The 27,454-nt window shown below is 49.3% G+C and overlaps 10 protein-coding genes across 10 annotated transcripts; 7 read left to right on the top strand and 3 right to left on the bottom strand.

Moving 5' to 3' along the window:
- Nucleotides 1–2,879: 2,879 nt before the first annotated feature.
- Nucleotides 2,880–4,746, top strand: J7337_008783 (uncharacterized protein; the record flags this gene model as incomplete). Its single annotated transcript, XM_044826391.1, has 3 exons — nucleotides 2,880–3,152; nucleotides 3,300–4,077; nucleotides 4,130–4,746. 3 exons carry the CDS (start codon nucleotides 2,880–2,882, stop codon nucleotides 4,744–4,746), a joined length of 1,668 nt encoding a protein of 555 aa, XP_044679308.1.
- A 532-nt stretch (nucleotides 4,747–5,278) lies between these two features.
- On the top strand, nucleotides 5,279–6,165 carry J7337_008782 (uncharacterized protein; the record flags this gene model as incomplete). Its single annotated transcript, XM_044826390.1, has 2 exons — nucleotides 5,279–5,338; nucleotides 5,431–6,165. The coding sequence occupies 2 exons, from the start codon at nucleotides 5,279–5,281 to the stop codon at nucleotides 6,163–6,165; spliced, it is 795 nt and encodes a 264-aa protein (XP_044679307.1).
- Nucleotides 6,166–6,637: 472 nt separating this feature from the next.
- On the top strand, nucleotides 6,638–7,617 carry CSM1 (csm1-like protein; the record flags this gene model as incomplete). Its single annotated transcript, XM_044826389.1, has 5 exons — nucleotides 6,638–6,872; nucleotides 6,932–7,109; nucleotides 7,160–7,205; nucleotides 7,256–7,361; nucleotides 7,436–7,617. The coding sequence occupies 5 exons, from the start codon at nucleotides 6,638–6,640 to the stop codon at nucleotides 7,615–7,617; spliced, it is 747 nt and encodes a 248-aa protein (XP_044679306.1).
- Nucleotides 7,618–8,500: 883 nt separating this feature from the next.
- On the top strand, nucleotides 8,501–10,201 carry J7337_008780 (uncharacterized protein; the record flags this gene model as incomplete). The annotated part of the gene is made up of 1 exon (XM_044826388.1): nucleotides 8,501–10,201. The coding sequence occupies one exon, from the start codon at nucleotides 8,501–8,503 to the stop codon at nucleotides 10,199–10,201; it is 1,701 nt and encodes a 566-aa protein (XP_044679305.1).
- Nucleotides 10,202–10,958: 757 nt separating this feature from the next.
- Nucleotides 10,959–14,822, bottom strand: J7337_008779 (uncharacterized protein; the record flags this gene model as incomplete). Its single annotated transcript, XM_044826387.1, has 1 exon — nucleotides 10,959–14,822. The coding sequence occupies one exon, from the start codon at nucleotides 14,820–14,822 to the stop codon at nucleotides 10,959–10,961; it is 3,864 nt and encodes a 1,287-aa protein (XP_044679304.1).
- A 1,618-nt stretch (nucleotides 14,823–16,440) lies between these two features.
- On the top strand, nucleotides 16,441–18,875 carry J7337_008778 (uncharacterized protein; the record flags this gene model as incomplete). The annotated part of the gene is made up of 7 exons (XM_044826386.1): nucleotides 16,441–16,543; nucleotides 16,605–17,449; nucleotides 17,624–17,891; nucleotides 17,947–18,105; nucleotides 18,157–18,222; nucleotides 18,273–18,470; nucleotides 18,520–18,875. 7 exons carry the CDS (start codon nucleotides 16,441–16,443, stop codon nucleotides 18,873–18,875), a joined length of 1,995 nt encoding a protein of 664 aa, XP_044679303.1.
- Nucleotides 18,876–19,236: 361 nt separating this feature from the next.
- On the bottom strand, nucleotides 19,237–19,625 carry J7337_008777 (uncharacterized protein; the record flags this gene model as incomplete). Its single annotated transcript, XM_044826385.1, has 2 exons — nucleotides 19,237–19,406; nucleotides 19,463–19,625. The coding sequence occupies 2 exons, from the start codon at nucleotides 19,623–19,625 to the stop codon at nucleotides 19,237–19,239; spliced, it is 333 nt and encodes a 110-aa protein (XP_044679302.1).
- A 2,535-nt stretch (nucleotides 19,626–22,160) lies between these two features.
- J7337_008776 (uncharacterized protein) lies at nucleotides 22,161–24,167 on the top strand (the record flags this gene model as incomplete). The annotated part of the gene is made up of 2 exons (XM_044826384.1): nucleotides 22,161–22,203; nucleotides 22,282–24,167. 2 exons carry the CDS (start codon nucleotides 22,161–22,163, stop codon nucleotides 24,165–24,167), a joined length of 1,929 nt encoding a protein of 642 aa, XP_044679301.1.
- Nucleotides 24,168–24,660: 493 nt separating this feature from the next.
- Nucleotides 24,661–25,179, bottom strand: J7337_008775 (uncharacterized protein; the record flags this gene model as incomplete). Its single annotated transcript, XM_044826383.1, has 1 exon — nucleotides 24,661–25,179. The coding sequence occupies one exon, from the start codon at nucleotides 25,177–25,179 to the stop codon at nucleotides 24,661–24,663; it is 519 nt and encodes a 172-aa protein (XP_044679300.1).
- Nucleotides 25,180–26,209: 1,030 nt separating this feature from the next.
- J7337_008774 (uncharacterized protein) lies at nucleotides 26,210–27,284 on the top strand (the record flags this gene model as incomplete). The annotated part of the gene is made up of 2 exons (XM_044826382.1): nucleotides 26,210–26,453; nucleotides 26,509–27,284. 2 exons carry the CDS (start codon nucleotides 26,210–26,212, stop codon nucleotides 27,282–27,284), a joined length of 1,020 nt encoding a protein of 339 aa, XP_044679299.1.
- Nucleotides 27,285–27,454: the final 170 nt, after the last annotated feature.

Here is a 27,454-nt window from a genome sequence, read left to right as displayed (position 1 = left end):
GTGGCCAGTCTGTGGGGGTGGCCGGTCTTTGGGTGGGGGACGTTAAATACTAACATGGATACTTCACAGTATCATCAGATGTAAGCCAAAATACATCCAATACCAATCAACCTAATATCTGCTGCCCAGCCTGGACCCAGCCTTCTGCCGTCTCAGTAACATGCTTGTCTCAAATTTGTCAACGTTGTATAAATAATTGACTGCATAAAGCCCATATGCAATGATTTCCAATCGGTGTTGCTCCGGCGGCCAATGGAGTTGAGTCCAGAGCAGATCACAGCCAAGCTTTTCACTATAGCCTCGACCGGGGTACGGTACTGTCGCAACCAGTTTGCGAGCTGCAAGACCGCCCGGAAATCATCTCATGAATCAATGCAACTGAATCACACGCGTCTTGAAACTGCGAATCTTGATGTAAGCCTGTATGGGCAGGGTAGCCAGCTATGATTCAGAGAAGTAACCAGCCTTTCGAATGTCTTCTTGAAACTCCAGCATAAACTGCACAATGATGACGACGATTAGGCAAGCCCATGCCTTGAATTTGCAGGTATCAAACCAGCCTGCCAGCTTATCTTCTGCCCGTCGCCCCGACTCTCGTTTGGAAGCCCCATCGCGATGATGCTGCTCTGCACTGAATTATTCGTGGGTTTCGATTAGGAACATGACATCGCTCATGACGACACTCTCTGGACTACTTTTGAGATCGCGTAGGATCGCCACTACTGACGCGCTTCCTTCAGCCCATGGTGAAGTCATCGCACGTTGCAACGAAGATCAGGGTTCATACACAATAACTCCACTGAGAGCTAACTTGGAGCTAATTTTGAAAGCGTTTCCTAATGATCCAGATGGGAGTTGAGCATGGGTAATCTTTAATCGTCGATTTTGTCACAACTCTGCCATAGATATTTATTCATGTTGAATTAAGTCCGGGCTACCCTAGACAATGATGTTTGGAATTGTCACGATGCTGTTCGATCCCCATTCTCTGCTTGCTCCGTGCGATCATGGAATCTACATTGGATCATGTTTTCCGACACGCCCTCTGACAGCCCAAGTCGAAATGATAACATGAAATGCAATACTACACGCCACGATGGTAAACCGGTCATCACCTGAAAACGCCTACCATGTCATGATGTCCACCCTCGCATAAACAGGCGCTTGAAGGCTTCGGCCTTGCTCGCGACATTGAGATAGTAGCGAGGTGCACCTTTTCTTTCTTTTGGGCTGTCACAGTGTCTCACTGAAGCGCGCGTTAAGAACTCCGAGAAGCAAAGGTTGGGATAGAAATCAGATGTCTGAGTTCACAAGATCGATGCAGACATTACAAGACACAGGCCACTACCAATGAATGAGCGGCTGAAGATCACTATATCCAAACGCCTGCATTGGCACCAGTATCGTCTCATAGGCTGTATCATTAAGACAAGGCTTCGGAAGGTCTTTATCCTTCCTGCAGTCAGATTCTCCTCGCAGCAATATGCAAATGTCTCTTATGCATAACGACCCAACTTGTAAGCGATGTTCGCCATATTTCTCTTCGATCGAGATCCCCAAAAGTTGCCTGCAACTGTGGTTCAGGCACAAAGCTGTATTGGTTCATACTCACAACCCATAGGGCCACCAATAGTAATCTCCAATTTATACCGCTGAGACCCTGTCGCAGATTGTTCAGCGCCGACTTCGTCATTGATGCTATACTGATATTTTGTAAACCTGCCGGGTAGGCTATTGACTGATACATGCATGATATGAACAGCCATGGCTGAACCGACTGAGTACTGCCAAAACCCTCGGTACCCATCAGTTACCGACCGTCGACGGATCAAGATGATTAACTTGTGAAGGGCAAAATATCCTCGGTCGGACTGAGTCGGTCACATCGTCGTATGTCCGCGAGTCTCGTCCGACGACGGAGCGTGGGGAACATGACCCCAGATTTTTGGCGAGGGGAAACTGGGGTAGAGATGGGGAATCACCAAAAGGTTCTAGGAAAGGAGCAGTAGGAGGCTTTATAGAAGACTTGATATTGACTGTGATATATATAATTCATGAAATTCATATCACCAAGGAAATTCTGAGTGCTCAAAACACTGACTTAGGAAGTGTGCGGATAGCGATTCAACGGCTTCATGAAGGTAATGCTTAGAGCTGAGGCTTGTGATAGTGAGCATCAATGCCCCGCGTTTCGCTATCTAACTAGCCCCTACATATCAGCACTGGGCTTCTGAAAACCATAGGTCAGAAAATCGATACTGTTTGGAGTTCCAGTATCAAAATCCAAACGATGAGAAACACCTCAGTGCAGTGGTATTGGTCTCCTTTGTGGCCACACAGGATAAGCAACAATCATCTTCAGCGACCCTTCAAGTGGATAGTTTTGGTCGGTGAGGATCAGACTGAAGCCAATTCAACAAAATGATAACGATTGAGTGCCATGATTGGCTAGTATATGGGGTTTGAGTTTCCCCTCACTAGAAAAGCCCCTGAAAGGCTTCATTTTTCTGATCATGATAATTGGAGATCTCAGGCTCTTCGCACAGTACAGCTATATGACGGACGCGCACAGATATACAGTGTGAAAATGACCAATCTCCACGAGTACGTCCAGCCGGCGGCTAGCCGAGGGTGTTTTGCGGTAAGCTACGGCAAACTGAGGCGCCTACAGCCGAGCGTAAAATATGAATACCTACCAAGTTTCTCCAAGACAAAAACCTCTAGGATATTAGGCCCTGCAGAAGGTTGTTGTTCTCTTTTTTCCTTCCTCCTTCTTTGCATTTTTGATACCCCTCATCATCATCCTCCACGCCAATTGACCTCGTCCTTCTTCTTCGCTGATACGCAGGAAGAAGACCGTAAGCCAATTATCCCCAAGAATGTCTGCCGTTAACCGGACCCTCCGAACGGCCTCCAAGCAGCTGCGCTTCCAGTCTCCCCGGGGTCTTCGTGTCGCCGCCCCTCTCGTGGCCCGCTCGGCGTTCGGCGCCGCTCGCTCTTCTCTTCCCGCTTCTCACGGCGCCGCCTTTTCAACTTCTGCTGCCAGACGATCAGGAGCTCCCAACATGTCTTCCGCCGACCGTGAATACGATCCTGAGATCAAGGACATTGCTGACTATGTCGCCAACAAGACCATTGACTCTGAGCTTGCTGTGAGTGCTGCCAATTCTGCCGAGGCCGATTTCGCACCCCGCAAAATACCCCGCCCTGAAGCTTCTCACCTCAACACCAACAAAATTATCACGAGAACTCAATGGCACTCTATCGTTGAAATTCATTGCTAATTCTTATTTAAACAGTTCGACACTGCTCGATGGATCCTTCTCGACACCCTCGGTTGCGGTCTCGAGGGTTTGAGGTTCAAGGAGTGCTCTAAGCTCCTTGGACCCATTGTCCCTGGCACTGTTGTCCCTAACGGCCCCAAGGTCCCTGGCACTCCCTTCCAGCTTGACCCCGTCAACGCCGCTTTCAACATTGGTGCCATGATCCGATGGCTCGACTTCAACGACTGCTGGCTCGCTGCTGAGTGGGGTCACCCCTCTGATAACTTGGGTGCTATCCTCGCTGTTGCTGACTGGATCAACCGTACCAACAAGGCTGGTGGTAACCTCGCTGGCGGCAAGACCTTTGTTGTCAAGGATGTCCTCGAGGCCATGATCAAGGCCCATGAGATCCAGGGTTGCTTGGCTCTCCTCAACTCCTACAACAAGGTCGGTCTCGACCACGTTGTTCTTGTCAAGGTCGCCTCTACCGCCGTTGTCTCCAAGATGCTCGGCCTCAACGAGAAGCAGATTGCCGATGCTGTCACCCAGGCTTGGGTTGATGGCCAGTCTCTGCGAACCTACCGCCACACCCCCAACACCATGTCCCGAAAGTCCTGGGCTGCCGGTGACGCTTGCCAGCGTGCCGTTAACCTGGCTCTCAAGGTTCTGAAGGGTGAGCAGGGCGTTCCTACTGTCCTGTCCGCTCCCGTCTGGGGTTTCTATGATGTCCTCTTCAAGGGCCAGAAGTTCGAGTTCCAGCGCCCCTATGGTAGCTATGTCATGGAGAACGTCCTCTTCAAGGTTTCTTACCCTGGTAAGTTCAATCACTGAAGTCAATCTGTAAAGACAAGTCTAACATGTAATAGCTGAGTTCCACTCTCAGACCGCCGTCGAGGCCTCTGAGAAGATCCACCACCTCCTCAAGTCTCAGGGCAAGTCTGCCGCCGACATCAAGTCTATCACTTGCCGAACCCACGAGGCTTGCATCCGCATCATTGACAAGCAGTTCAAGCCCATGGACAACTTTGCCGACCGTGACCACTGCATCCAGTACATGTGCGCCACCATGCTCGTCTTCGGCCGTCTTGAGGCCACTGACTACGTCGACGGTGGTGAGGCTGCCACCTCTCCTCTGGTCGAGTCTCTCCGCCAGAAGATCAAGTGTGTTGAGGATCCTCAGTACACCAAGGACTACCATGACCCCAAGCTCCGAACCATTTCCAACGCTCTCACTGTCGAGCTCAACGACGGCACTGTCCTTGATGAGGTCGCTGTTGAGGCTCCTCTTGGCCACCGTCTCCGCCGCGAGGAGGCCAAGCCCGTCATTCTCGAGAAGTACAAGCGCCACCTTGGCCCTCACTACCCCGAAGCCCGCGTTAAGGAGCTTGTGGAGCTCAACTTGGACGCCAAGAAGCTTGAGTCTACCCCTGTTGATGAGTATGTTGATCTATACACTGTTGAGAGCAGCAAGTTTGTGCAATAAAGGATTTATGAATGGGAGAAATGGAGGATGCATATTTAATCGCAAAGCCCAAAGAAGGCTATGGCTTGGATAGAATGAAAATACCACGCCTAAAATGAACCAATGAATACAAAAAATTCAACAAGACTCATTGTAAGAACCTATAAGTACCTTAGTTTGCTCCCATGTGTAAAAGGCGTCTGAGTTGCACCACAGCCAAATTCAACACCTTACGAACTACTCCGAATAAATCTCGTGATTGGGTCGGGTTGAGCGAGGGGCAGCACCGCCCCAAATGCCCGCTTTATTTGGTAGGGGTTCGTTTGGCTTGGTGTGCTTGGCCGAATTCCGAAGCCCAAGAACCGTTGGTAACAGGTCGAAACACTCTCCTCCTACATCTAACTTCAACCTGACATCCTGTCATTACTGTACCTTTGTCACGCTGTATCAGTGTCGCCAAAACCATCAGAATCCGAGTTGATTTATCAGTCTTAAACACATCTTTATACCCGCATCGCAAGTCCGGACCCTTTCGGCCGCACCATCCGTAATCATGGCCGCAGATCGCCAGACTATTATTGAAGTGAACCGTTCGCTTCGCAACATCAAAAATGTAAATGCCCTCGAACACCCGTCACCGGAACCCCACTTATGTTATCATACTCATCTGGGCATTATCACTGAACGTCAACTAACACCGTAAAGGAACTCGAGAACCTCCTTGAGCGAGGCGTAATTGACGACTCCGTCTACGATACCATCAGCACCGCTCTTCCCGGCGAGTCCTCCCTCTCGGGCCCCCTCAAGACTGCGACCGGCAACAAGAACACCAACACCGCTGCTCCTAAAGCCGCTACTCCCGCACCGGCTGCCCACGCGCCTCCTACCAAGGCCTTCGAGGATCTCAAAGTCAAGTCGCATTCGCCCGCGCCACCCGCCTACGATCAGACTCCTCCTCCTGGCCCTCCCCCACGCAACGTCAAGCCCACTGTTGCCAACGCCCGTGCCCTTTACCGCTATGCTGCCTCCGACGGTCGCGACCTGTCCTTCGAGAAAGATGATCGTATCGCTGTGTACGAGTACATGAACCAGGATTGGTGGATGGGCCGAAACGAGCGCACAGGACAGGAGGGTATCTTCCCCCGAAACTACGTCCTCGTCGACCAAGAGACCAAGAAACCCGTTGCACCTATCCCGCAGCCTCAGTATGGCTACCCTGCTTACTCGCAGGGTCCTCCTCCTCAACAGAACCCCTACAACTCGCATGTGCCACCCATGGCTGTCGCTGAGGGATCTGGACAGCCGCAGGGACAGGAGGGAGATGGCAAGGATAACAAGGTCAACGAGTACGGCAAGAAGTTTGGTAAGAAGCTGGGTAACGCTGCTATTTTCGGTGCTGGTGCCACCATCGGAGGAAACATCGTCAACAGCATTTTCTAGAGTCACACAATTGGGAAAGATACATCCGCTTGATTTTAAGTTACAGGGCGCATATATTGGGCGTTAGGGATTCGAAAGGTTCATAGACAAGTATCTCACGACGATACTGAGCCTGTGTTCAGTCTTTGTTTAGTATACTGGGTGTTTAATTGACCGTTGCGAAGATCAGAACTTGCTTACATATGGAGAAACTCAATCAATAATCGTGGAGCTGATATCTCCATTCAATAATGATATAATTTGAACACTCTTAGCCCATACCTACTGGTTCTCATGAGGCGTTCTTCATCATGGCAGGTGGATCTGGTAGACCATGTATACTGTGGTCAATACAGTGCCAATATCTCAACCGCCATACAAATTCTAGCCATGATCAATATCTACACTGTACGTCGCAAAATTTCTTGTTGACGCTCGAGAAATCTTAAACGAAAGAATTCAACAACACCATAATCAAGACACAGCCTTCATCATGTCGACAACTAAAAAACGTCAAGCGGAGGATACCCCTACCCAGCCAAAGCCAAAGAAAAGCAAAAAGAGAAAGGCGAATGCACCAGATGATGAACTTCTCGACACTGAGCTTGGTCTCAACACGCTCTTCACCAAGATGGACAACCAACTCTTGGCTGATCATCTTGCCCAGAAATTGGGACGCTTCGGCACTGACTTGAGCGCTGTTGAGATTTCTGATATGACTGTATCAGGTAAGAATTTCTGTTGCCAATTGCCATTCTTGGTGAAAATCTCACTCACAAATCCCCAGCCAACGCGATTCAAGATACCACCTCATGGCAAGAATCAAGAACATTGGATAAGTTTCCCGACTTCCTGGAGAAGGTGGCAGAGGACCCCGAGGGTTTGAAGAAGGCGCCTAAGAAGAAGGGATCGCCTCATACCCTCATTGTTGCAGGAGCAGGTTTGAGAGCTGCAGACATTGTCAGGTATGCTACTGCGACTCAGTTAGAGAGGTAAAAAGACTGACTCCGAGCAGGTCGGTGCGCAAGTTTCAAAGTAAAGAGAATTCAGTCGCGAAATTGGTACGTCTCTCTTGAAGATGAATGGGAATGATATCGCTAACATATACAAGTTCGCCAAGCATATGAAAGTTGAGGAGCAGGTCAAGTTCCTCCAGAACCACAGAACTGGCATCTGTGTCGGTACACCTGCCCGACTTATGGATCTCATCGACAACGGTAAGTTCGGTCTCGACCCTTCCCTCCTCTTTTCTGTCTCCTTCGAAATCGCAGGCAGGCGCTGACTTCAGTAGGCGCACTCTCCTTGGATAACCTGAAGCGGCTGGTCGTTGATGCTTCACATATCGACCAGAAGAAGCGAGGTGTGATGGACATGAAGGATACGATGATGCCTCTAGCTCGCTTCTTGTCAAGAAAAGAGTTCAAGGATCGATACGGTGACGAGAAGAAGCCGTTGGCTTTGTTATTCTATTAGATGGATGTGATACCCGGACACAAGAAAAGTTGAATGCAGCGAAGCTGTTTTTGTTTGAGAGTTACCCTCGATTGTTTACCTTATAGATCTTGCCTACCTACTAGACTGTTTATCTCCACAATACAGAAGATGCCTTCTCATTTTTCATTTCCTTCATTCTGCTTTAGGTGGTTTCCCGTACGGTGGAAGGGGCCGCTCCCAGTACAGCAACTTGGCACCTGCTCCTACCCTCACCATCACCAGGCACCACCTTCCTCAGATGCATCAGACCATCCGCCTCCTTCTTGATCTCTGGCGACCCTCCTGATCTTGGACTTTTCATCTTCATCTGTTGTCTTCAGCTTCAGCTCAAGCTCGTTTTTGGAACCCATCCCTCAATCACACACACTTTTTTGGTACTGTCGTTTAAACCAGCACCCAATTTCTACACGCTTCTCTCATAACAGCCACTTGCTTCCCTTACGGTCATGCGTCCTCATTTGTTCGCTGGCTTACTATCGAGCTTAGCTACTCGTACATACAGCCGCGATACATCTACACCAGGTATGAACTCTGAGCCCATTATCAATGAATGTTCTGACAAAACATTGTAGAATGTGCTACCATTTGCTCTCGCGAACTTATGCACTACCATGGTATTCCTACTGTTGAGGGTGTCTGTCATGACATGGTCGTTCAACGAGTAAGTTATGGCTTCTATTGCGTCGAGTGATGGATTGCTGACTACGCACAGGAACTGTTCTCATGCCTGGCCAGTTCTTGCACTGATCAATATGGTCAAGCTTTGACATATACGGTCTCCACTTGCTCTCTACATGGTGCTACCATCAGTGATCTCCTTCCCGTGGAAATACAACATACGAGCTTTACAACGAGGCACTTCATGCCTCTCGTTTCACGCTCTGATTCGGCCAGCTTTGGGTTCGAAAACCGTTTTAGCCTCTCTGTCGACTGTAAAGCCGGATCTGATGGTGTTCTTACATTGTCTCTCCCCGAATCCACCGTTTCAGCTCATCAATCTATTCCTGGTGGTGGTTTCCCAACCTCACCAGGAGCTGGGAATGGCAACTCCAATGCCGGACTAGGTCCACCAGGTGGTGCCCCAGGCCCGAGCAATGGTCCCTTACCAGGAAACACAGCAGGCTCAGGGAACGGTCAAGGCAGTCCTTCAGGAGGTACAGGTCCCGGAGGAGGTGGTGGCAATGGTGGAACTGAACCGTCAGACCCCAACGCGGATTGTGAAGAAAACAATTCCAATAACGGCCCTTCACAATCTGGCAACAATGATGGCCAATACACGCCTGACCCGGCTCCGGTTCCTGCCAGCCCTCCTGCCAACATCAATCCCCAGACAGATGGCCAGTCCAACGGCCCTCCTGCGCCAGAACCAGATGCTGCTATTGGTAACAGTTCGTCTGACGATCCCAATCAGGGCAACACAGGACAACCACAGGCACAGCCCGCTCCTGCTCCTTCAAACCCGGCTGGAGGTGACGGGGCGCCAAATAAAGATGGAACTGGCGGACCGGGAGAGGATTGCGATGAGAACGCTCCTGGAAACAATGCTGCTCCAGCCCCTCCAAATACTGGCGGTTCAGTTGGCTGCTCTATTGATATTAACAATCCAGCATGCGCCAACCAGAATCAACTTCCTCCTGGGCCTCCAGCACCACAACCTCCAGCACCCCAACCTCCTGCACCTCAAATACCAGCGCCAGCGCCGGGTTCTCCCGCTCCTCAAGGACCCCCTCCTGGCCCTGCTCCTGCTCCTGCTCCTGCTCCTTCTGGAGATAAACCTCCTTGTATTGCGGAAGACGGCATACCAGACTGCCCTGCCTCTCATCAGCCCCCAAATGGCGATGGGAGTGGTGGAAATGCGTGCTCGGACCCCAACTCAAACACTGGCTGTGGCTCTTTTGAGCCTTCCTCACCTCAGCCGCCCCCTCAGACAGCACCCCCTGCTGTTCCAAATAGTTGCACCGGGGACGAAAATTCACCTTGTCACGATGGAGGTGACAGCGGATCTGATACAGGATCTAGAAGTATACCTGCGAACCGTCCGTCGCCCAATAGCCCTGGCGCACCTCCTCCCCATGTAGTGCCTGCACCTGATGCCCCCCCTTTTCAACCAAACACAAATGGTAATCCTGACGACGAGGCCTCTTGTGCTGGAATGCCTGGCCCTTGTCCCGCAAACGGTGGCCCAGGAACCCCAGCGCCAGCCAATCCTCCATCTCCTGCATCTCCGCCTTCAACTCCTCCAGAAGGTCAGGTCCCTAACGGTTCCCAAGATAATGATGGTACTGGACAGGAGAGCCCCGGTAAAGGAAGTGGCAATGGTGATGGCGTCAAAGGGAGCAGTGATCTCGGACCCCAAGCACCAGAAATCACAGCACCACCTTCGCAACCCGCTCTGCCTGCACCAGCAGTTCCAGCCCAGCTTCCAGGACCTCCTGCCCAACCAGGACCCCCTCAACCTACTGGTCGCAACGGTGTTGGCGGCGCTCACGAGGGACCTCAAGTCATCACAGTAATTATACCAACGCAAGTAGAGAGCACAGCAACAAAGGTCATGACAGTCTAGCCGACAAATGGCCCTTCAATGTACTCATCACCATCTCAATTGAAGGAACGTGCCATGGCTGACATAGAGCGAAGGCAAGATAATGGCCAAGAACTTGACACTCCTGGCAACGACATCCCTGCCCAACCTGCCCCTGCTTCAGCGGCATCAGCGGTCCAAGCAGGTCTTCCGACAGAGTCGGGCATGCCCGAACCTTCGTTCGTTGTTTCAAACGACTCGACGAGAGCCCATGGCTACTCACAGACCTCGCTGGCTTTTGCTGTTCTGGTAGTGTCTGTGGCAATGTTTTCATGGCTATTGACATGATGCTATGGCTTACATTCTTTGTGTTCATAGGCCTTGGTGCCCAGTAATGTGGGAGTCAAAAAAGATTGCATTGTTTTAAAGAAATCTGTATTGATTGGTGGTTTAGATAGCAGATGATGGTGGATGAAGCACGTGAAATGGTATGATAATATTGTAGTTCCTATTATTATAGCAACATACCCAAATACAATGACTTGTTCCTGAACGATTTGTCTCGAAAAGACGTTGTAATGGCTTCAAAATTTAGTCAAATAACTACAAGAATCAATACACAGACTTGGTCAAGAACTCTCCTTAACGTTATCTGCCCCTGTGAGGTAGCTAGATGATCAGGGCAAGGCCACTCCCTCATCGCCATCTTTTGAGTTTAGGCCTATATTTTGGGCTCAGTAGGAAGTAGTACTCGGTTGAGATTCATCTCGTACTTTCGTAGTCGAATGTCTACTCTCACTTATTTGTACCAGGTCTTATCCGTGTCCTTTAGCAATGCTTTGAACTTCATGCCCATTGTCCTCATCGCTTCATCCTCACATGTTTCCCACTTCCACATCAACAGCCTGACATCCTCGACAATGTTTTCATCCTTTGGATCCTTTGCCTTAGTGAGCATATGACCAATGATCTCCCAACAGAGATAGTCGTCGAGCATTGGCTGTTCTGTGGAAGCAAGATCATATTCCTGCAATTCTGCCAAAATAAGTGCGAAACGGCCGAATGACTGTGTGAGGGGCCAGTAATCAAACTCCTCCTTGAGTTTTTGAAAGTCCATATGATACGGGTGATATGGCCGGCTTCCAAGGTCCCCGATGAGCTTGTAAAGCTCTTCTGTGAATGTCTTGTTTTCTTCGTATGTTTCATCAGATAAGGGCACAGGTATCGTTCTTAGTTTCATCTGAAACACACTTGGCAGCCTGCGAGGCTCTGCATCCTTACAGCGGACACTTTCTTCAACTTGCTCTGTCTTGGAGATTATCTTTTTGATGACAGGAACTGAGTTCTCCATCCAGTCGTTCCAGTTTTGTCGATCCTTGAACCGCCCGCCACTAAGCCTCATGACGAGCGTCATCACCATGTCGGCTTCCCCAATCTTGAGCAGCCTCTCGGTGTACTCGATCACGAAGGACTGAAGCATCTGCAAAGACACTCCATTTCCAGCCAGCTTGGACTCTCGGTCGGCAGGGCTTTGCTGTACCATGGCCGCAGACAGCATGATTCCAAACTTGAACGAATCACGCCCGGGGTTGGAAAACTGCGAAAGCCAATGCTTGCCTGCCTTTGAGTTAACGAGATCCCGGTCCTCCTGGATGGCCTTTGTGATGTGCTGTATGCCGGGGCTGGGATCGATATTGATGAGTGCCGCGGAGCGAACCATATTGAAGACCGATACAGGTGTGTAGGGTTGAAGTTGCCCATAAAGAGTAGATACTGTAGTGAGATGCACAGGGAGATGTGGGAGCTCTTCCTCAAGGGTGAAGTTGTTTTTACTCAAGAAGAGTTTCAACCAGCGGGTGTTGTTGGCAGCCGATTTCTCAACTGCTCCCATAACAAGCGATGCGAGCCTCCTTTTATCTTCTTCGTCCAAACTTTGTCCCCTGACCTTCAAGATCAAAAGCTGGAGAAGGGGAGTTTCATCGCCAATCTCAGGCAATGAGGCGCCCTGGGCTGAAGCAGCAACCCAATCAGCTTCGGTCAGTCCGCGTCTCTCATTGAGCTGTGCGGCTGCTGGAACGATACACTCCCCAAGGGCATCAAGGATGCGTTTCCGTAGACTGGGAGGGCAAGTAGGTTCCTCCAGGATTGCAAAGAGACTGTTGGTGATGGTGATTCGAATGTCGATGTGTCGTGCTTCCGCAAGGAGGCCAACAAGTATTTCACATGCTGAAGACGGTTCCATGAACAGGTTGTACTGTAAGATCTGGGCCAGCATCTTGACGGTAGTAACCTTGATGGATGGCCCCTGAGAGGGCTTGGGACCTGCTGATGCGTCCTCCTCAGTGGTCTCCTTGGATCTTTCTGCCTGTTCTTTAGCGTCTGTATTCTGATTTTGTTCTCGCATCTTCTCCTTTATCGCACTGGCCATTGTGTGCAACATTTCCTTGGCTGGCTTAGCCGGAAGCACAGAGAGGAAGCCAACGCTGAGAAGATGGCGGTGCCAAGAAGAGCTTTCTTTGGCGCCTTCACTGTCCAGAACCAAGTCACGAATGAAGGGACATGCTAGTGAAGGCTGATCGCTAGAAGCCAGACGCTCGATGACGAAGACGATATCCTGCATCTGCGCACGTATGGCTTCGGATCCCAGTCGTTCCCTCGTTCTATCGATAAGAAAGCGTGCCAGCTCTGCCAGCAAACCAGGCGATAGAGATGTCCTTGAAAGAAGACGGTAGACGTAACTACCCTTGACAGACTCGCGGTTCGAAGAAGTGGTGAGAGAATCGAAGAGCGAACCGCCATGTGCGGTCGCCAAAGCCGGGTTTCGAACTACAGCACCGGCTTCAATAAGCAGATCCGTTGTTGGCTTCCAGACTATCTCCATCATGTACCTTTCGCACCTTTCACGATCTTCCTTTGAGCATTTTGCAAGGTTCTTGAAGAACCTTTCCAATCTGCTCATACGTTGGCCTGTTACAGCCATAACCAGGTTGAACAGCCAGGTCCAATTCTGTGCCTTGAACCCGGGTTCTCCGACTGCGAGCGTTGCAGTCTCAGCAATATTGATGAGAACCTGGTTTGCAAAATCGATATCTTTCTTGCGCAGGGCTGATGTGAATGACACAATAGCTTCAGGTGAGCTGACACGTTCATCTGGCATGGCACCCAGAACTTCTTCAATCTCTTTTGTCTTGAAAACCTTCACACCGAACAGACTATGGCTTGTGAGAGAGTCTTTGATGAAACGCCGTGACCAAATAATAGTGTCGTTCAAAGCCTGTAGGTCCCCCACAGCGACGCAGAGGTTCAGAGCAGCTCTCGCCCAGTATGCCCGCTCCACAGCTTCACGAGCCCGTTGAGCATTGGCTTTCCGCTCGTTTATGAGGCCAATGGCGCGATCAAGCCATCCCTGGTGCTCGTCTTGTGTGTTCGATTTGCGGATCAGCAACGCCCTTACGATCTCGACGTCTCCAAAACCACTATGCTTGATATGTCCCTGCGACTGATTGAGTATTGTTCCACTCTGGTTCGCAACTTGGAGGAAGTTGTTTCTGGGAAACAGGCGTTCTAGCTTTTCAAAAAGTTGTAGTGACTTTTTGTAATTGATGGCGAAGAACAGATCTGAAGGCCAGGCTCTTTCAGGAAGATCCTTAAGTCTGGCCATATCTTGTTCCGAGTCACTCTCGATGTCGATTTGATAGTTTTTGTGATGCTGGATGAACAGGCGGAATAAGTCATATCTGCCATCGATATCTAGCTCCCAAGAAACCCACAACATTTGACGTATTCTCTCCAAGTCGATGGGTGGTTTCTCGCTCGGCAATAGCTGGATTGCCTGTACCAAACGAGCTTGATAATGTCTCTTGCTTTCACTGCCATCGGCAGCCTTGGCCCATCGATCGACAGTATACTGGAGCAAGCCACCTTGTCTGAGAACAAGCTGCTTGGAAATCTCTCCGTGCTTTTGGGTACATTCGAGTATGAGGCTGAGATATTTGATGCGCCTCTCATCGTCGTATCTGCTCTTGAGAAGACGCTTGAGAACAGGCATAGCCACTTCATCTATCAAATCATATGGGACATGTATCTTGCCGCCCTCTTTTGCGAGGAGGGTCGTCAATATCCTCTCGCAAAAGGTGATGTTGCCGCGAAAGAGTCTCCTATGCGGATAAAACCTGATATATTTGTCCTTGCAGAAGACCTCGCTGAGGAATTTATCCTCGTGTTGCTCTTGATGGCCTAGAAAGAGACGTTTGTTCTGTGGAGCCGTCCACTTAATCTGCCTATCCTTCTCAAACTTCTCTATCAGCTCAAGGTTGCATGCTGGAATTATGTCTTGATAGAAGCTGGTCAGAGGTCTGTCATCTTCTCGCCCTTCGTAGAGTATCGTGACCAACTCTCCAAGAGCAGCGCGCCTTTGGGGCTGTGCCTTCTCAGCTGAAGCGGTCGAGCCAAGACGCTTGCACATATCACGCACGTCTCGAATGCTGAACTCGGCCATGAGACGGGCCAGCCCTGAAGCTCCTCCTGCAGCATCCCATGCTTGCTGGAAGCGATCTTCACGTCGTAAGGCTTTTGTAAATTGGCGAATAGTGAGCTTTCTTTTGATAGCACTTTCAGTTTGGCGGAGATCGTCTATGATCTCTGATTCATCGCGGCGCGTCATTTTGGTCAAGATGAGATGTAATTGTCGTTGAGATGATGTTTGTTGTGAGATGAAGCACGAGAGCGGTGGCTTAAATAGTGTCAGCTCAGCTGTTGACTGCTATTAGATGCAGCAGCCTAAGACGGAAAAGCGTCCGGCGAGACCAAGAAGGAAATACCCGAAAGTCTTAGATCTTTTGGACAAGCCAATAGACATTTGCTTCCATTCCCACCTTAGAAGTAAGTGCCTCTCACTATTTTCGTCTCCATAGACCTCCGCAAGGCTCGACCTCGATGATCAGACCTCGGGGAAAGAAAACACCAAATCTTGATATAACTAAGGTAGGGTGTCAAAATAAACTGAGCAAAGAGTCCTCTGAGCTTGGGCTAAATTTGCCTAAATATTTTCATTACTTGGGGTCCAGGTCCTGCCTGGGTTTTCTTTCCTCCCCTAATCAGATTGGATCATAAGGCCAGGATGATCCTCGAACTAGTCTCAACTTGTGCTATTTCGAAAGATATAATTGGGTTTTCGCGGATTCTATGGGATCATCATGTTGTGATACTCCACTTGTTGGATCGGCGTATGACTGATAGATATAGCTGAAGTGGTGGGGTGGAGTGGCAACAGGTTATCTCGACTTGCAAACATCAAGGTCAAGCTTACATTAAAGGTATCTGTGTCTGAAAATTACCTGGAGTGATATAGGTAGCCTAATTAATGCTGGATTGTTGTACCAGATTCAAGGATAATCCCTTTTGTGGTATTTATAGGCAAGCAGATGCCACCTTGGCATTCAGGATGCGGTCCACCAATGGTGTAAGTCCAAGTCAGAGCAACTCATCCAAGATAGGTTGGCAGAACGCAAAGAGATCTTTGAGGCCAGATTTGATCTGCTTTAGTCTTCTTCCAAGCCAAGCGGCCTTGTTACACAAAATCATGCTGTTGAACTCTTGTCTTGCGGGTTGCTTCTTGTTTGATAGTTCCTCCGAGACCATTCTTACGATTTGAGCCACCAGTTGCCTATATCTCATGGATATCAGCAGATTGAAATTAATAAAACAGTTTTTCTTTATAATGAGTACCTATGCTCGATAAGACCAGAAAACAAGGACCGAGTGTTTGCGAAGGGCAATGAAAGATCTTATAGAATCGCTATTGCTTCATGTGCACAAACAATCCAGCGCCTTTATATGAAACATCTATAGTCTCGCTTCTCTATTGAATAATTGAAATTATTTATCTATCAGGCTTCAAAGCTGCATATGTTCGCCTGTTTCCTCCGTGTCCAGGTATGTTTGGTGAAGTTGACCTTTGCAATCATCACACTTGCAGGAAACATTCAGCCATTAGTATACTGAAGAGCTCGGGAAAAACCTTTGCTTGTTTATCTGTTAAAATTTCGGCCTAGTAAATGAAAAAGCCAAAGGAAGCTAATGTCCACAGTGATTCATAACCCAGATATACGCGAGCAACACTGCTCGTAACTGGCAGCAGTTCTAGGCTATAAAGCTCCCTATCTTCTCCTACTTTTTTCTTCTCTCTTGAACCCCAACTCCTTTCCAAATTCGATTCTTCATCGAGTGCTTGTAGACTCTACTTCAACATCCTCTCACCTGGTATCTTCCAACCACACACGATGAACTGGGACACTCCGCCTATCACGAACCCGGACTGGGACGGTGTCGGCGACTCTCAAATGAACGACGCTTGGGATGCCGTTCGATATAACTATGAAGATGGTAACATGTCTTTGTCGCTTCATTGACTGGAATGCTGGCTGACCAACATGTCTGTATCTAGTCGAGCAACCCGGGTTGATTCGTGAAGTCAAGGATGCCTTTGCCAAATTCGACAACCATGGCCGGTTCGTCAAATGGCTTGACGAGATGCCCTATGGTGAGGTGCTGAAGGATATTCGTGAAATAAAGCGAGTTCGGGGTAAATATGCTGTTGTCTGTGGCCGTTTCCCAACCAAGGACAGTACTTGGGAGGTCCGAACCATCTGGATCAACAACCCCGTCCTTCAAGCAATTCTCTTCGACGTCTTCAAAGGCCATCCTGATGTGACCGGCGGCAAAGACATCCTTGAATTCAAAGCGCCATTTGTTCCTCTCATTCATCGCTGGGAGCAGCTATGCAAGCTGGCACACGACAACGCCGGTTCTGAGAAGCAGGAGCTCATGAAACTCTTTGTCGATATGCTCAAGGAGGAGCTGCAAGACACTCTCAGTCGAGTCAAGAGAATCAAGGAGACTGGGTGCGCTTCTTGGGAAGACCTTGAGTTTGTCTTCAAGCCTGGCCAGCTCTTCTTCCGCTCAGAAGACCCGATAGCTGCAGGAATTTCCCACACATATAAGGAAGGTTTTCTTTCAGTGTACCAGATTGCTTGGACTGGTTCAGAATATTCTACGTGCAGTTCCATATTCGTGGTCCCTGTCTTCCACGGTACCCGGCCGCTCTCTGATCTCATCGTCAGGCCGATCTGGGCATGCCCCGAGAATGATGTCAATTCTCTAAAGGCTGCCCTCATCAGACGTGGACGTAAGTATGAAGACCTACGAGGCATACATTTCCGCTTTCATCAAAGCCCGACCCAGCCGGGTAAACCTCAGCCACGCGAAGAACCTCCTTCAGATTGCCATGAAGTAAGCAACGTCTGTCTGTTATTGATGCAAACTGTGAAGCTAGACTAACATTCTTGTCGGAAAATGGGTGGGAACCCCAGAATTTCAATCGTCCCAAAATAACCCGTCTTCCGATTCAAACGGTGAGGACTCATGGTACATCTTCACGTTTCGGGGAGCTGACAAGTACCACAGACAGAGGGGCGAGTTATCGTTGATACAGACGAGCATAATGATGGCTGGGGTCAGTGTGTAGGATCCCGGCACTACCTAAATATCCACGACGCCATGAAGGCGGATAGTGACGACTCCAAGCCCTCTACGCCTGATGATCACCAAGAATCTCAGGAAGCCAGCGATCCGAAGGGCGAAGAAAGAGATGGCTCTGGCCGCCTTACGGATGAGGAAGCCATGTTAACTGTCTCAACTGTAAACTGCTTCTCGATCGAACGAAAGGTGTGGTGTAAGTTCACAGGCTCAACCCTCTCGAACCTACCGATGCTAAGAATTTGCGATAGGCTATTCCGAGATCGACCATCTCACCGACATTGAATGGAACACTCAGGCCATCAACAACCTCGTCATCGATGAAGCAGAGAAGAGACTCTTGGTGGGGTTTGTTGGCGCAACAAAGAACGGACAGTTGCAGCATTTCGACGACTTTGTCCATGGAAAGGGTTCGTTTTTCTCCTCACCAGTGTTTAGATATGAACTGAAATTAGTCACAGGAAAGGGTCTTGTCATGCTCTTGTGTGGCCCCCCCGGTACGGGAAAGACATTCACTGCAGAATCTGGTATGTTTCTTCAATGTCTATGCTACAGTTCCTTACTGACGCCAACACAGTCTCCGAGAATCTGAAGCGTCCCCTCTACCGCATTGATAGTTCGGATCTTGGAATGGATACCTCCAAATTGGAGGGCAATCTCAAGACTGCTCTTGATCGCTGTTCCCGCTGGGATGCCATTCTCTTACTTGATGAGGCCGACGTATTCCTTGAAAAGCGCACCAGCAGTAACCTCAAGCAGAACGAGATGACCACCAGTAAGATACCCTGTTTGGCTGTGTTGAACCGTCTGACATTATCTTCCAGTTTTCCTTCGCCTCCTGGAATACTACAAGGGTCTCATGATTCTAACCACCAACCGCTACCCTGCCATCGACCCCGCGTTCGAGTCACGCATCGACCTTTCGTTCGTCTTCCAGGATCTTGAGCCTGCCTCACGAGGCAAGATCTGGTACAACTTCCTCGTCAGAGAGAACAAGGAGCTGGCTGAGGACAGTAACGCGATTGCGAAACTGGCCAGCATGCCTCTGAATGGCCGGCAGATCAAGAGTGCCGTCAAAACTGCTCGAATCCTGGCTGCCAGCGAGAACTTGCCTCTTGCAGTTGATCATTTGCAGACGGTTGTTTTCATGCGAATGAAGTCATTGAAGATGCTAGAGTAGGTCGTGCGATCAAAGGTCTAGCAAGGGTCTGGCATTCTAAGTATGAGGACAATCCTCTGACTCGGACATGGCCTCGTACCGACCGCTAAGCTACAGTGGCTGATGAGATTTTTTGGTGGCAATCTGCAATCTAGGCAGCAAATCAATTGAGGTGATGAGTGGAAGGCATGTCTCACTATGGTGAAAAGTTAAAGGCAACTTGACAAAGGAGATAGCTCAAAATAGCATTCACATCAACAAGTAAGGGATTGCCTCATTAGAACATAATAGGTTTCGTGATCATTTAGGTGCTGTCATCATCTAGTCATACATCGTTTGTTTTCGCCCATGCCTCTGAGCTCGCGTGGCCCTCGACACCATTTTAAGCTCCATATTTCTTGTCCTTGTCGGAGATGGGGAATTCGCTGCCTGTGGCGCTCTTGTACTGGTCGCGAATGGCATCGGAAATAGCCTCGTCCTTGGCCTGTTCAGCGGCGCTCTCGTTGCTCTGGTCACCTCCGCCGAGGAACTTTTCCTGCACAAAGTCGACGGCTGCAACGGTTGTTAGTACAGAGATACTTGGGAAGTTAGTTAGTGGCGATGATTACCCTTGTCAAGACCATCCTCGTCCTTCTCGCCCTGCGCGCCACCGCCAGCCATTCCGTTAACCTTGTCCATGAAGCTACCGCCGGCCTCGGGAGGAGCTTGCTGGCCTTCGGTGTTGTTGTTGGCGTTGTTGTTGCCACCAGCGAGGTTCTTGACGAAATCCATGATGATGGTTTGAGTTTGGAGTTTAAGGTTGTAATTTGTGATTTGGATATGTAGGATGATGAGTATGAAGATGGAAAGATCAAGAAGTGGACGAGATCTTCCCTTTTATACAACTAGTCACACTACACATCAGGCGGGGGAAGGAACAATTCTTGATTCACAGTATGGCAAGGGAAACCACTGACGCAACTAAAAACAAGGACATGTACGTGAGACCGGGGGATTTGTACTTTCACAGCTGAAAAATGATGTGCAGTGACGTTGACACCAAAATGTATTGGTGGACAGCTCGACAGGGATTGACAGACCAAGATAAGGTGCGGCGGTAGCATAAAGCTTAAGCTCGCGTGCCAAGTTCTAGGGTGGTAGACCGCCTGGAAGCCTGGAACGTTGAACTGGAGCGCTGATGTGCGGGTTAGTCTTTGCCAGGACTGGGCTCTCTACTCTACTCCGCAGCTGGGCCAACCTTGTGTTGGTGATGGTATGCATGATCGTTAGACATGCACAGCACGCATGTTTGAATAGAATGTGTAGCATTATTGAAACAAATGGGTATCATAAACATAAACTCAATCTCTGCCTCCCCTCCATCACCAATGTCGATTGATGCCCAGTTATGCCCGGAATCTCTCAACCATCGCCGTTTTGTTTTTTTGTCGTATCGTCGTAACTTTTCTCATGCGTCAGCGTAAATACATTTCTTTCATCTCATCGTAAGCTCGTAAGTTGTGGTTGTTATTTCTAGTCCCGGGTATACATCCCATTGGCGTTGATGACAGCCTGACATCGATGAGGCATGCTCTCGATGAGCGCTTTCATGTTCTCCTGAGGTATGCTATTCCAGGTGGCTCGGACAACTTGTCGGATGCGCCATTCGGCGACCTCGCCGTAAAGAGATCTGTCCTTGTCATTCTTGAGATTGGCCTTGATCCAGTTGAATATCTCGGTGATGGGGTTCAGGTCGGGTGAGGCGGAAGGGAAGTGCTCGGTGGGCATAGATCGTCCTCGCATCTCGTCCTTGACGGCAACAGCAGCGTGGGCACACATATCTGGACGCATAGCAAAGCGAGATCCAGAAGGCTGATCGTCAATCCACTTGGAGAACGCTGGAAAGATGACCTTGTAGTGATTCACAGGGTTGAGGGGCCCGAACTTGTTGTCCGCGTCGCGACTCCAAGCAATAAGAGGACCTTTGCCAGTGAGACCTGAGAAGTGGGCGAAGTACAGTTCACTATCATTGCAGGTTGCAGGCTCGGCAGGCACATCGTTGATGCAGTCAAGATGGTATTCCTCTTCGGACTGTCGAATGACCAACGGTTTGTGTGCGTTTGTAAAGGGAATACGGACTTCCGCAGTGAAGAGAACATTGTTCCATTGCTCGACAGTCCAGTTGACATGTTCGAGAGCGAATTCAAGTCGAAGCTTTCGGGTTTCTTCGCTAATGTAAGGACGGATGATGGCCGGGTACAACTTGTACCCGTAACGACCGAGAGCATTGCGAATGGCAATGTCAGAACTTTCCAATCCGAGGGCGGCAGCAATCTTGGAGAGGGGCATGCGACGGGTATGGGGAGAAGACTTGACGAACTTGACAAGCTCTCGGGCTTGAATGATGGTAGGTGCTGGAGGTCGGGCGTCGGTGCAGGAGGGCTTGTCAGATATTTGACGAGCTCTGACGCGAGTTGCAGCACGAGTTAGAGGCTGATTCCAGTTGACGCTTCGAGCGATAGCCTGCTTGGACAGTCCCTGGGCATGAAATTGGACAGCATGGGCTCTCTGATGGCTGCTGGGTAGGCAAGAAGCACGCAAGACTTGCTCAGTCTGCATGACAACTTTCAGATGTTCTGGGTCACTGCCAGCAAGTTGAGATTTGGAACTGGAGAAGTGCTTGATTGAACTCTTGACCGCATCAAGCTTGGATTTGTTGACAGCTGCAAGGGCGTCACGAGAAGCAAGCTCATGTTCAATCCTGGAGACAGTGCTGAGAATAGATTCCAGGGCTGAAGCCATTGTGAAGACAATGGAGAGAACAGCAAAGATTGTCGAAAGAATTGTGGGAAAACGTGAATGCAACTTGGTAGTTGGGTCTGATTGTCCTGAGAGCAAGGATCGAAGACAATGGTACTGCACAGCAAAATGGTTTGATGTGATTAAAGAAGAATTGGAAGAGGGAGCTTGGGGCTGGGGATCTATAGAGGAGGGGTGTCATTAGTGGAGGGTTTTATGAGTATGGGGAGCTCTAGTCCAATAAGATAGAGCATGTCAATAGAGCTCAAAGGAGAGGTCTCCACTTCTAACAGCGACCACACTGTGAGTGTTGAGGCGGTGCCTCCATTTCTGTGGCTTTGCGGGGTCCTTTTCTGGCCGGTTGACTCAAGCTTTGGTGGGGCGCAGAGTCTATCGCTATGACGCAGACGCTTGGCCACAGTTGGGCTGTTGAAAAGTTCAAATATCGCGACAGAGACGTCAGTTCAGTGCAACTCCAATTCGTCCGCTAGACTCTCTATACGCACGAAATCACATACGTCAGTCGCCATGGCTAAGATGAACGAGGATCTTCTTCGGCGGCCCTTGTACCGTATGTTTTCGTCCCAAACCCCTACCCCGCCATGGATCGGCGTGTCTCGAAGTCGCAAAGTACTGACTAGTTAACCAGTCTATGACCTGCCTGCCGAAGTTTTGGACACTTTGGTGCTCAAATCTGATACAGACGCCGAAGCCGAAGCTATCGCTGCCGCCGAATCCACGAAAACACCTTCCGAGAGCGCGTCGTCGCCAGATACAAATCTTGTCGGGACACAAGCGTGCTCTTTGTGTGGCCTCACATTCACAACAGTGATCGACCAGCGGGGACATCTCAAGTCTGATTTTCACCATTACAATCTCAAGCAAAAACTGCGAGGTCAAAAGCCCGTGTCAGAGACAGAATTCGAGAAGCTCGTTGGCAAACTAGACGAATCATTATCAGGTTCTGATTCAGACGAGTCAGAAGAAGACGAGGAAGATGGCCGACAAGATTCAACACTGACTGCGCTGCTGAAGAAGCAGGGCAGATTAGCTGATAAGGCGAATGATTCAACAGGAGATGATGACGATGAAACGGCAGGAAAGCCAGGTCGCGGTAAACCACCCCTGGTATGGTTTAGCTCTCCGCTGCTTCCAGAGAAGACCTACTTTGGCATGTACCGCGCAATCTTGACGGGCGAAGAACAAAGAAATCAGGATCTGGTGGAGGTGTTGAAGAAGAAACAGGTCGAGCCAATATCCATGCCCAAGATACCTAAGGAGGGCGCTTTACCAGAGGTCGCGTATAAGGGTCCTCATATCTTTCTCTGTATGATTGGAGGTGGCCACTTTGCGGCCATGGTTGTATCTCTCGCCCCACGGCCCAACAAGAACGGCACCAGCATGAATCGAGAAGCGACAGTGCTTGCTCACAAGACCTTCCATCGATACACAACCCGACGAAAGCAGGGTGGTTCTCAATCGGCCAACGATAACGCGAAAGGTGCTGCGCATTCGGCTGGTTCAAGTTTGCGACGATATAACGAACAGGCTTTGGTAGAGGATGTGAGAACCCTTCTTCAAGACTGGAAGGCTCTCATCGACACTTCAGAGTTACTGTTCATCCGAGCAACAGGTATGACAAACCGAAGAACGCTTTTTGGTCCCTACGAGGGGCAGGTGTTGAAGCATAATGATACTCGGCTGCGGGGCTTTCCATTCAGCACACGGCGAGCGACGCAGAATGAACTTATGCGATCCTTCATCGAGTTGACGCGACTAAAAGTCCGTGAGATCGAGCCTGTGCAGGAACAGAAGAAAGACTCTGGGTCAGCGACTCCGATAAAGACAAGTACAAAGCCTTCAAAACCGAAGTTGACAGAAGAGGAAGAGACTGCTTTACTCCACACCTCTCAACTTCAAGCGTTTGTACGAAGGTCAAAGGTCCCTGCGCTACTCTCATACCTCAAGAACAACAACATATCAGCCGACTTTGAGTTTCAGCCTGTGGAGCAAAACCATCACGCACCACGACCACTCCATCTCGCCGCTGCTCAAAACGCTGCACCATTAGTACTTGGCCTTCTCGTTCGCGGTGGAGCAGATCCTACAATAAAGAACAACGATGGAAAGACGCCCTTCGAATTGGCAGGTGAGCGCTCGACGCGTGATGCGTTCCGGGTCGCTCGCTCCGAGCTCGGAGAGTCCAAGTGGTCGTGGGATGATGCAAAGGTACCGCCAGCCATGACCAAGGCTGAAGCTGATAAGCGTGACGAGAGAGAAAAGAAGGAAGCCAGTGACAAGGAGGCTGAGCGTCGGCGCGCTGAGGAGGAGCGATTACAGGTTGAAGGGCCAAAGGTTTCAGAAGGACGAAAACAGAAGGGAAATGCTCTGGCGGCGGGGCTGAAGAAGACACCACAGGAGAGGAGAGAGGCGGAAGAGAGAGGGTTAACACCTGAGATGAGGATGAGATTGGAGCGTGAGAGGAGAGCACGAGCTGCGGAGGAGAGATTACGGAAGATGCAAGGAGGCGGATAAGCTTGAGTGCTACAATAGATCAATACTGAGAATATACTAATGCCACCGCATACTGCATCCTGGTTCTATTGCGTCGATGCATGTCAAAACTTCATTAATGTCATGAATTCTTGCCAATTTTGTGATCTCAATTACCCAGCATAGGTAGTCAAAGAAGACTCTGGTTCCCATGACATGTTCTCATCTTCAACTTTGTTATCTTGGGCTCACGAGTTATGACGACAACGAAAAGAACCATTTTCAGAAGCTGTTCAAACAAATAAATGGAAAATTTTGCAAATGAGGAATTTAATTGATGGTCCTCGCTTAGATCAGTAAAGCCTTTCTTTATATGTAACTGCATTCTAATTTAACTCGACTGTTGCGAATCCCAACTCCTTACATTATGGACGACTATCGCAACCTCTTCAGTCATCCTTGATACCCTTATCAAACCTTTCTACATGACCTTAATGAGCACCTCATTGCGCGCTTTCCATTTCCAAGTCAGATGCTACATTCGCTGCAACTCAAGCAATCCCAGCTTCTTGAGGTAAGATGCCAACAACTGTCCATGGATAGAGTCTTCAATCTGAACACACACCTTCATAACATTGTTCAAGGAAAGTTCCTCGTTCGGCACTTCGATCCATTGCACGGGAGGAAGTGAGGCTCTATCGAACAAATCTCTGGCCATGGAGAAAATTACCTGCACCCATCCTGCCTCATGGTGTATAATGACACGCACGGCGATATCATTCCTTGTATTGGGCAGAATAGGCTCGACAGAGCGGATGACGTAGATTCCTCCTGAACTCCAAGGACGATGCTCAATGAGATGGGTGTTGGGGGGGATCTCGAGTGGTTTGAGAAAGCGAGAGAGGGTTCCGGTGATGAAACGGCATACTTCATCCTTTTTCGTGAGAATGGTGGTGCCATTTGGTTTTCTCACCTTTGTCAAAGACGCCTTGCTCTTGGGTCGTTCATATTGATCCCTGAAACGGACCTGTTTGCGTGTCCTGATTGGAGCCATACTGAAGATTGCTATGTGGGTTAGTTTTCTCGTGCTGTCTCCAGTCTGGCCACTGTAGAGCAATTCTCAATGTCACACAATTTCTAGTCAAGGAGGAGGATCTAGGCTTTTTATACATATTCATTCTTATTTGTTCATATTTTAGGTCTTTATCCCGAACGACAGTAACCATGTTCGCTGCGCAGTACATATATGATGCTAGGTGCTGAGTATGAACAAAGACTTATCCTGACAAGACCGACTTTGGCTGTATAAGTGTCTGGTGCTAAACCGCACAGTCTTATGGCTGTTAGTTCTGTAAGAAATAGCCATAATTCAATATGATGTCTGTTCCGTGTTGATCGTTCGTTCTGAGCACCCAAATGCGTACTCAAGCCCTTTCCAGGCTTGCTAATTAGGTACAGTGCTGGAGGTCTAAGACAACATGTAAATTATATCAGACTTGAAGTTGCATGGTAAAATATTGATACCTTTTTCACGGATCCGAAGACATTCATAGTGTTGAATTTTACTTTTTTTTCGTTTCGCGTGTTGTAATCAACGTCAACACTCGGGAAAACTCTAGGTTAGCAGATTGACCTCTGCTCTGCCCTGATATTGGAATGATCGACTGACAACGTCCTATAGCTCGACCCAAGATCCGCCTAAAATTCCATTGATGCGGAATTCTGCAGAAATTCCATCGTATTTTGTCTTGTAGCTCCACGAGAAGCTCTTTCTGCATGTCTTTGAGACGATGTTGCTACCGATATTGCGGGTTTGGTCGAAAAGCATATCCACGCAGCCTGCAGAGGCACCAACCTATCGACTTTACAGAAGTGTTGAATATATCGACAGATACTGCCCTGGAGGATATCACTCCATTGAAGTCAACAAAAAACTAAACCAGCGATATCACATAGTTGATAAGCTAGGCCAAGGTGGTTATTCGACTGTTTGGCTTGCCCGAGATCAGTAGCTCAACAAGTATGTTGCCATCAAAGTCGGCACAGCTGATCAAGTCTCGAAAGAGAGTGTTATTCTGCTCAAAATGGCTGGCAGTCCCACCAACGAGTTCTCTGGTCATCTCATCACTCAAGTACCTGATCATTTCACACTTCATGGGCCCCACGGCACACACCCTTGCATTGTCACTGCACCCGCCAGATGTAGCGTTGCCGGGTCGATCAAAACTTCGAGATACAACGCACTCCGACTTGAAGTAGCCAGGGCTCTGGCTGCGCAGCTCATCTTGGCAACGGCATACGTCCACCGGGCCGGCTTTGTTCACGGTGGTAAGTCCCAAACCCGCGACTTTGGGTCGCTCAGACGACATCTGATACGCTCTAGACATTCATCTCAGAAATGTGTTGCTCCAATTGCCTGGCTCCGAGATCGACCAGCTCTCCATCCAACAGATTTATGAGAAATACTATAAACCAGAGCCTTACCCTATGGCTAGAACCGAGGGTCAGCCAGTCACCTCAACATCCGTGCCAAAGAACATCTACACGCCAAACTGGCTCGGCAAACCGAGCGACGAAGTCCTACTACCCTCAACCAAACTATGGCTCGCCGACTTTGGAACAACCTTCAACCCTTCGCAGGAAACCAGATTGATGTCTTATACCTACTTACAAAACCGGCCACCAGAAGCTAAGTTTGATCCCACAAAGCCTCTTACGTTCTCCTCCGACATATGGAGTCTGGGGCTTATGGTCTGGGAGGTCATGGGTGATGGGCCATTCATGAGTAGCTTTCTGTTCAATTGGGACGAGGTAATTGCTAACCAGGTCGATGCACTTGGCCCGCTACCACGGGAATGGTGGGAGAAGTGGGAGGCAAGGTTGAATTATTTTGAGGACGACGGGCAACCAAAAGGGGGGCGGGAATATTGGTCGCTTGAGAAACGCTTTCACATGAATATCCAGGATCCGAGAGTGGAAGAGGGCACTGAACAGATGGATAATGATGAGGCTCACGCCTTTTTAGATATGAGCAAAGGGATGCTGCGCTCCAGACCAGAAGAGCGTCTGACAGTTGACCAGGTTCTGCGATCGGAGTGGATGAGTAAGTGGGCTCTACCTCTTGCGGAGGAAGCTTGGGAGCGTAAACTTTCGGACTGAAGGGGATCTGACAAGGGAAACTCATTATTTGAAAATGAGTTCGATAGTTCCGATGTTGATTAAGATCTCATCGTTAGTGATAGACAAACCAAGGCACCCGTGCTTTACTAGACACCATAAGGAGAAATCAGGAAAGTTGAATCAGTTTGATACCCAGTATCTAGGGCGCG

This window comes from Fusarium musae, chromosome 6 (assembly GCF_019915245.1).
Source record: "Fusarium musae strain F31 chromosome 6, whole genome shotgun sequence".
NCBI classification, from domain to species: Eukaryota; Fungi; Ascomycota; class Sordariomycetes; order Hypocreales; family Nectriaceae; genus Fusarium; species Fusarium musae.
Note: the sequence above shows the minus strand (reverse complement) of the source record. Positions and strands in the feature narration are given on the sequence as shown.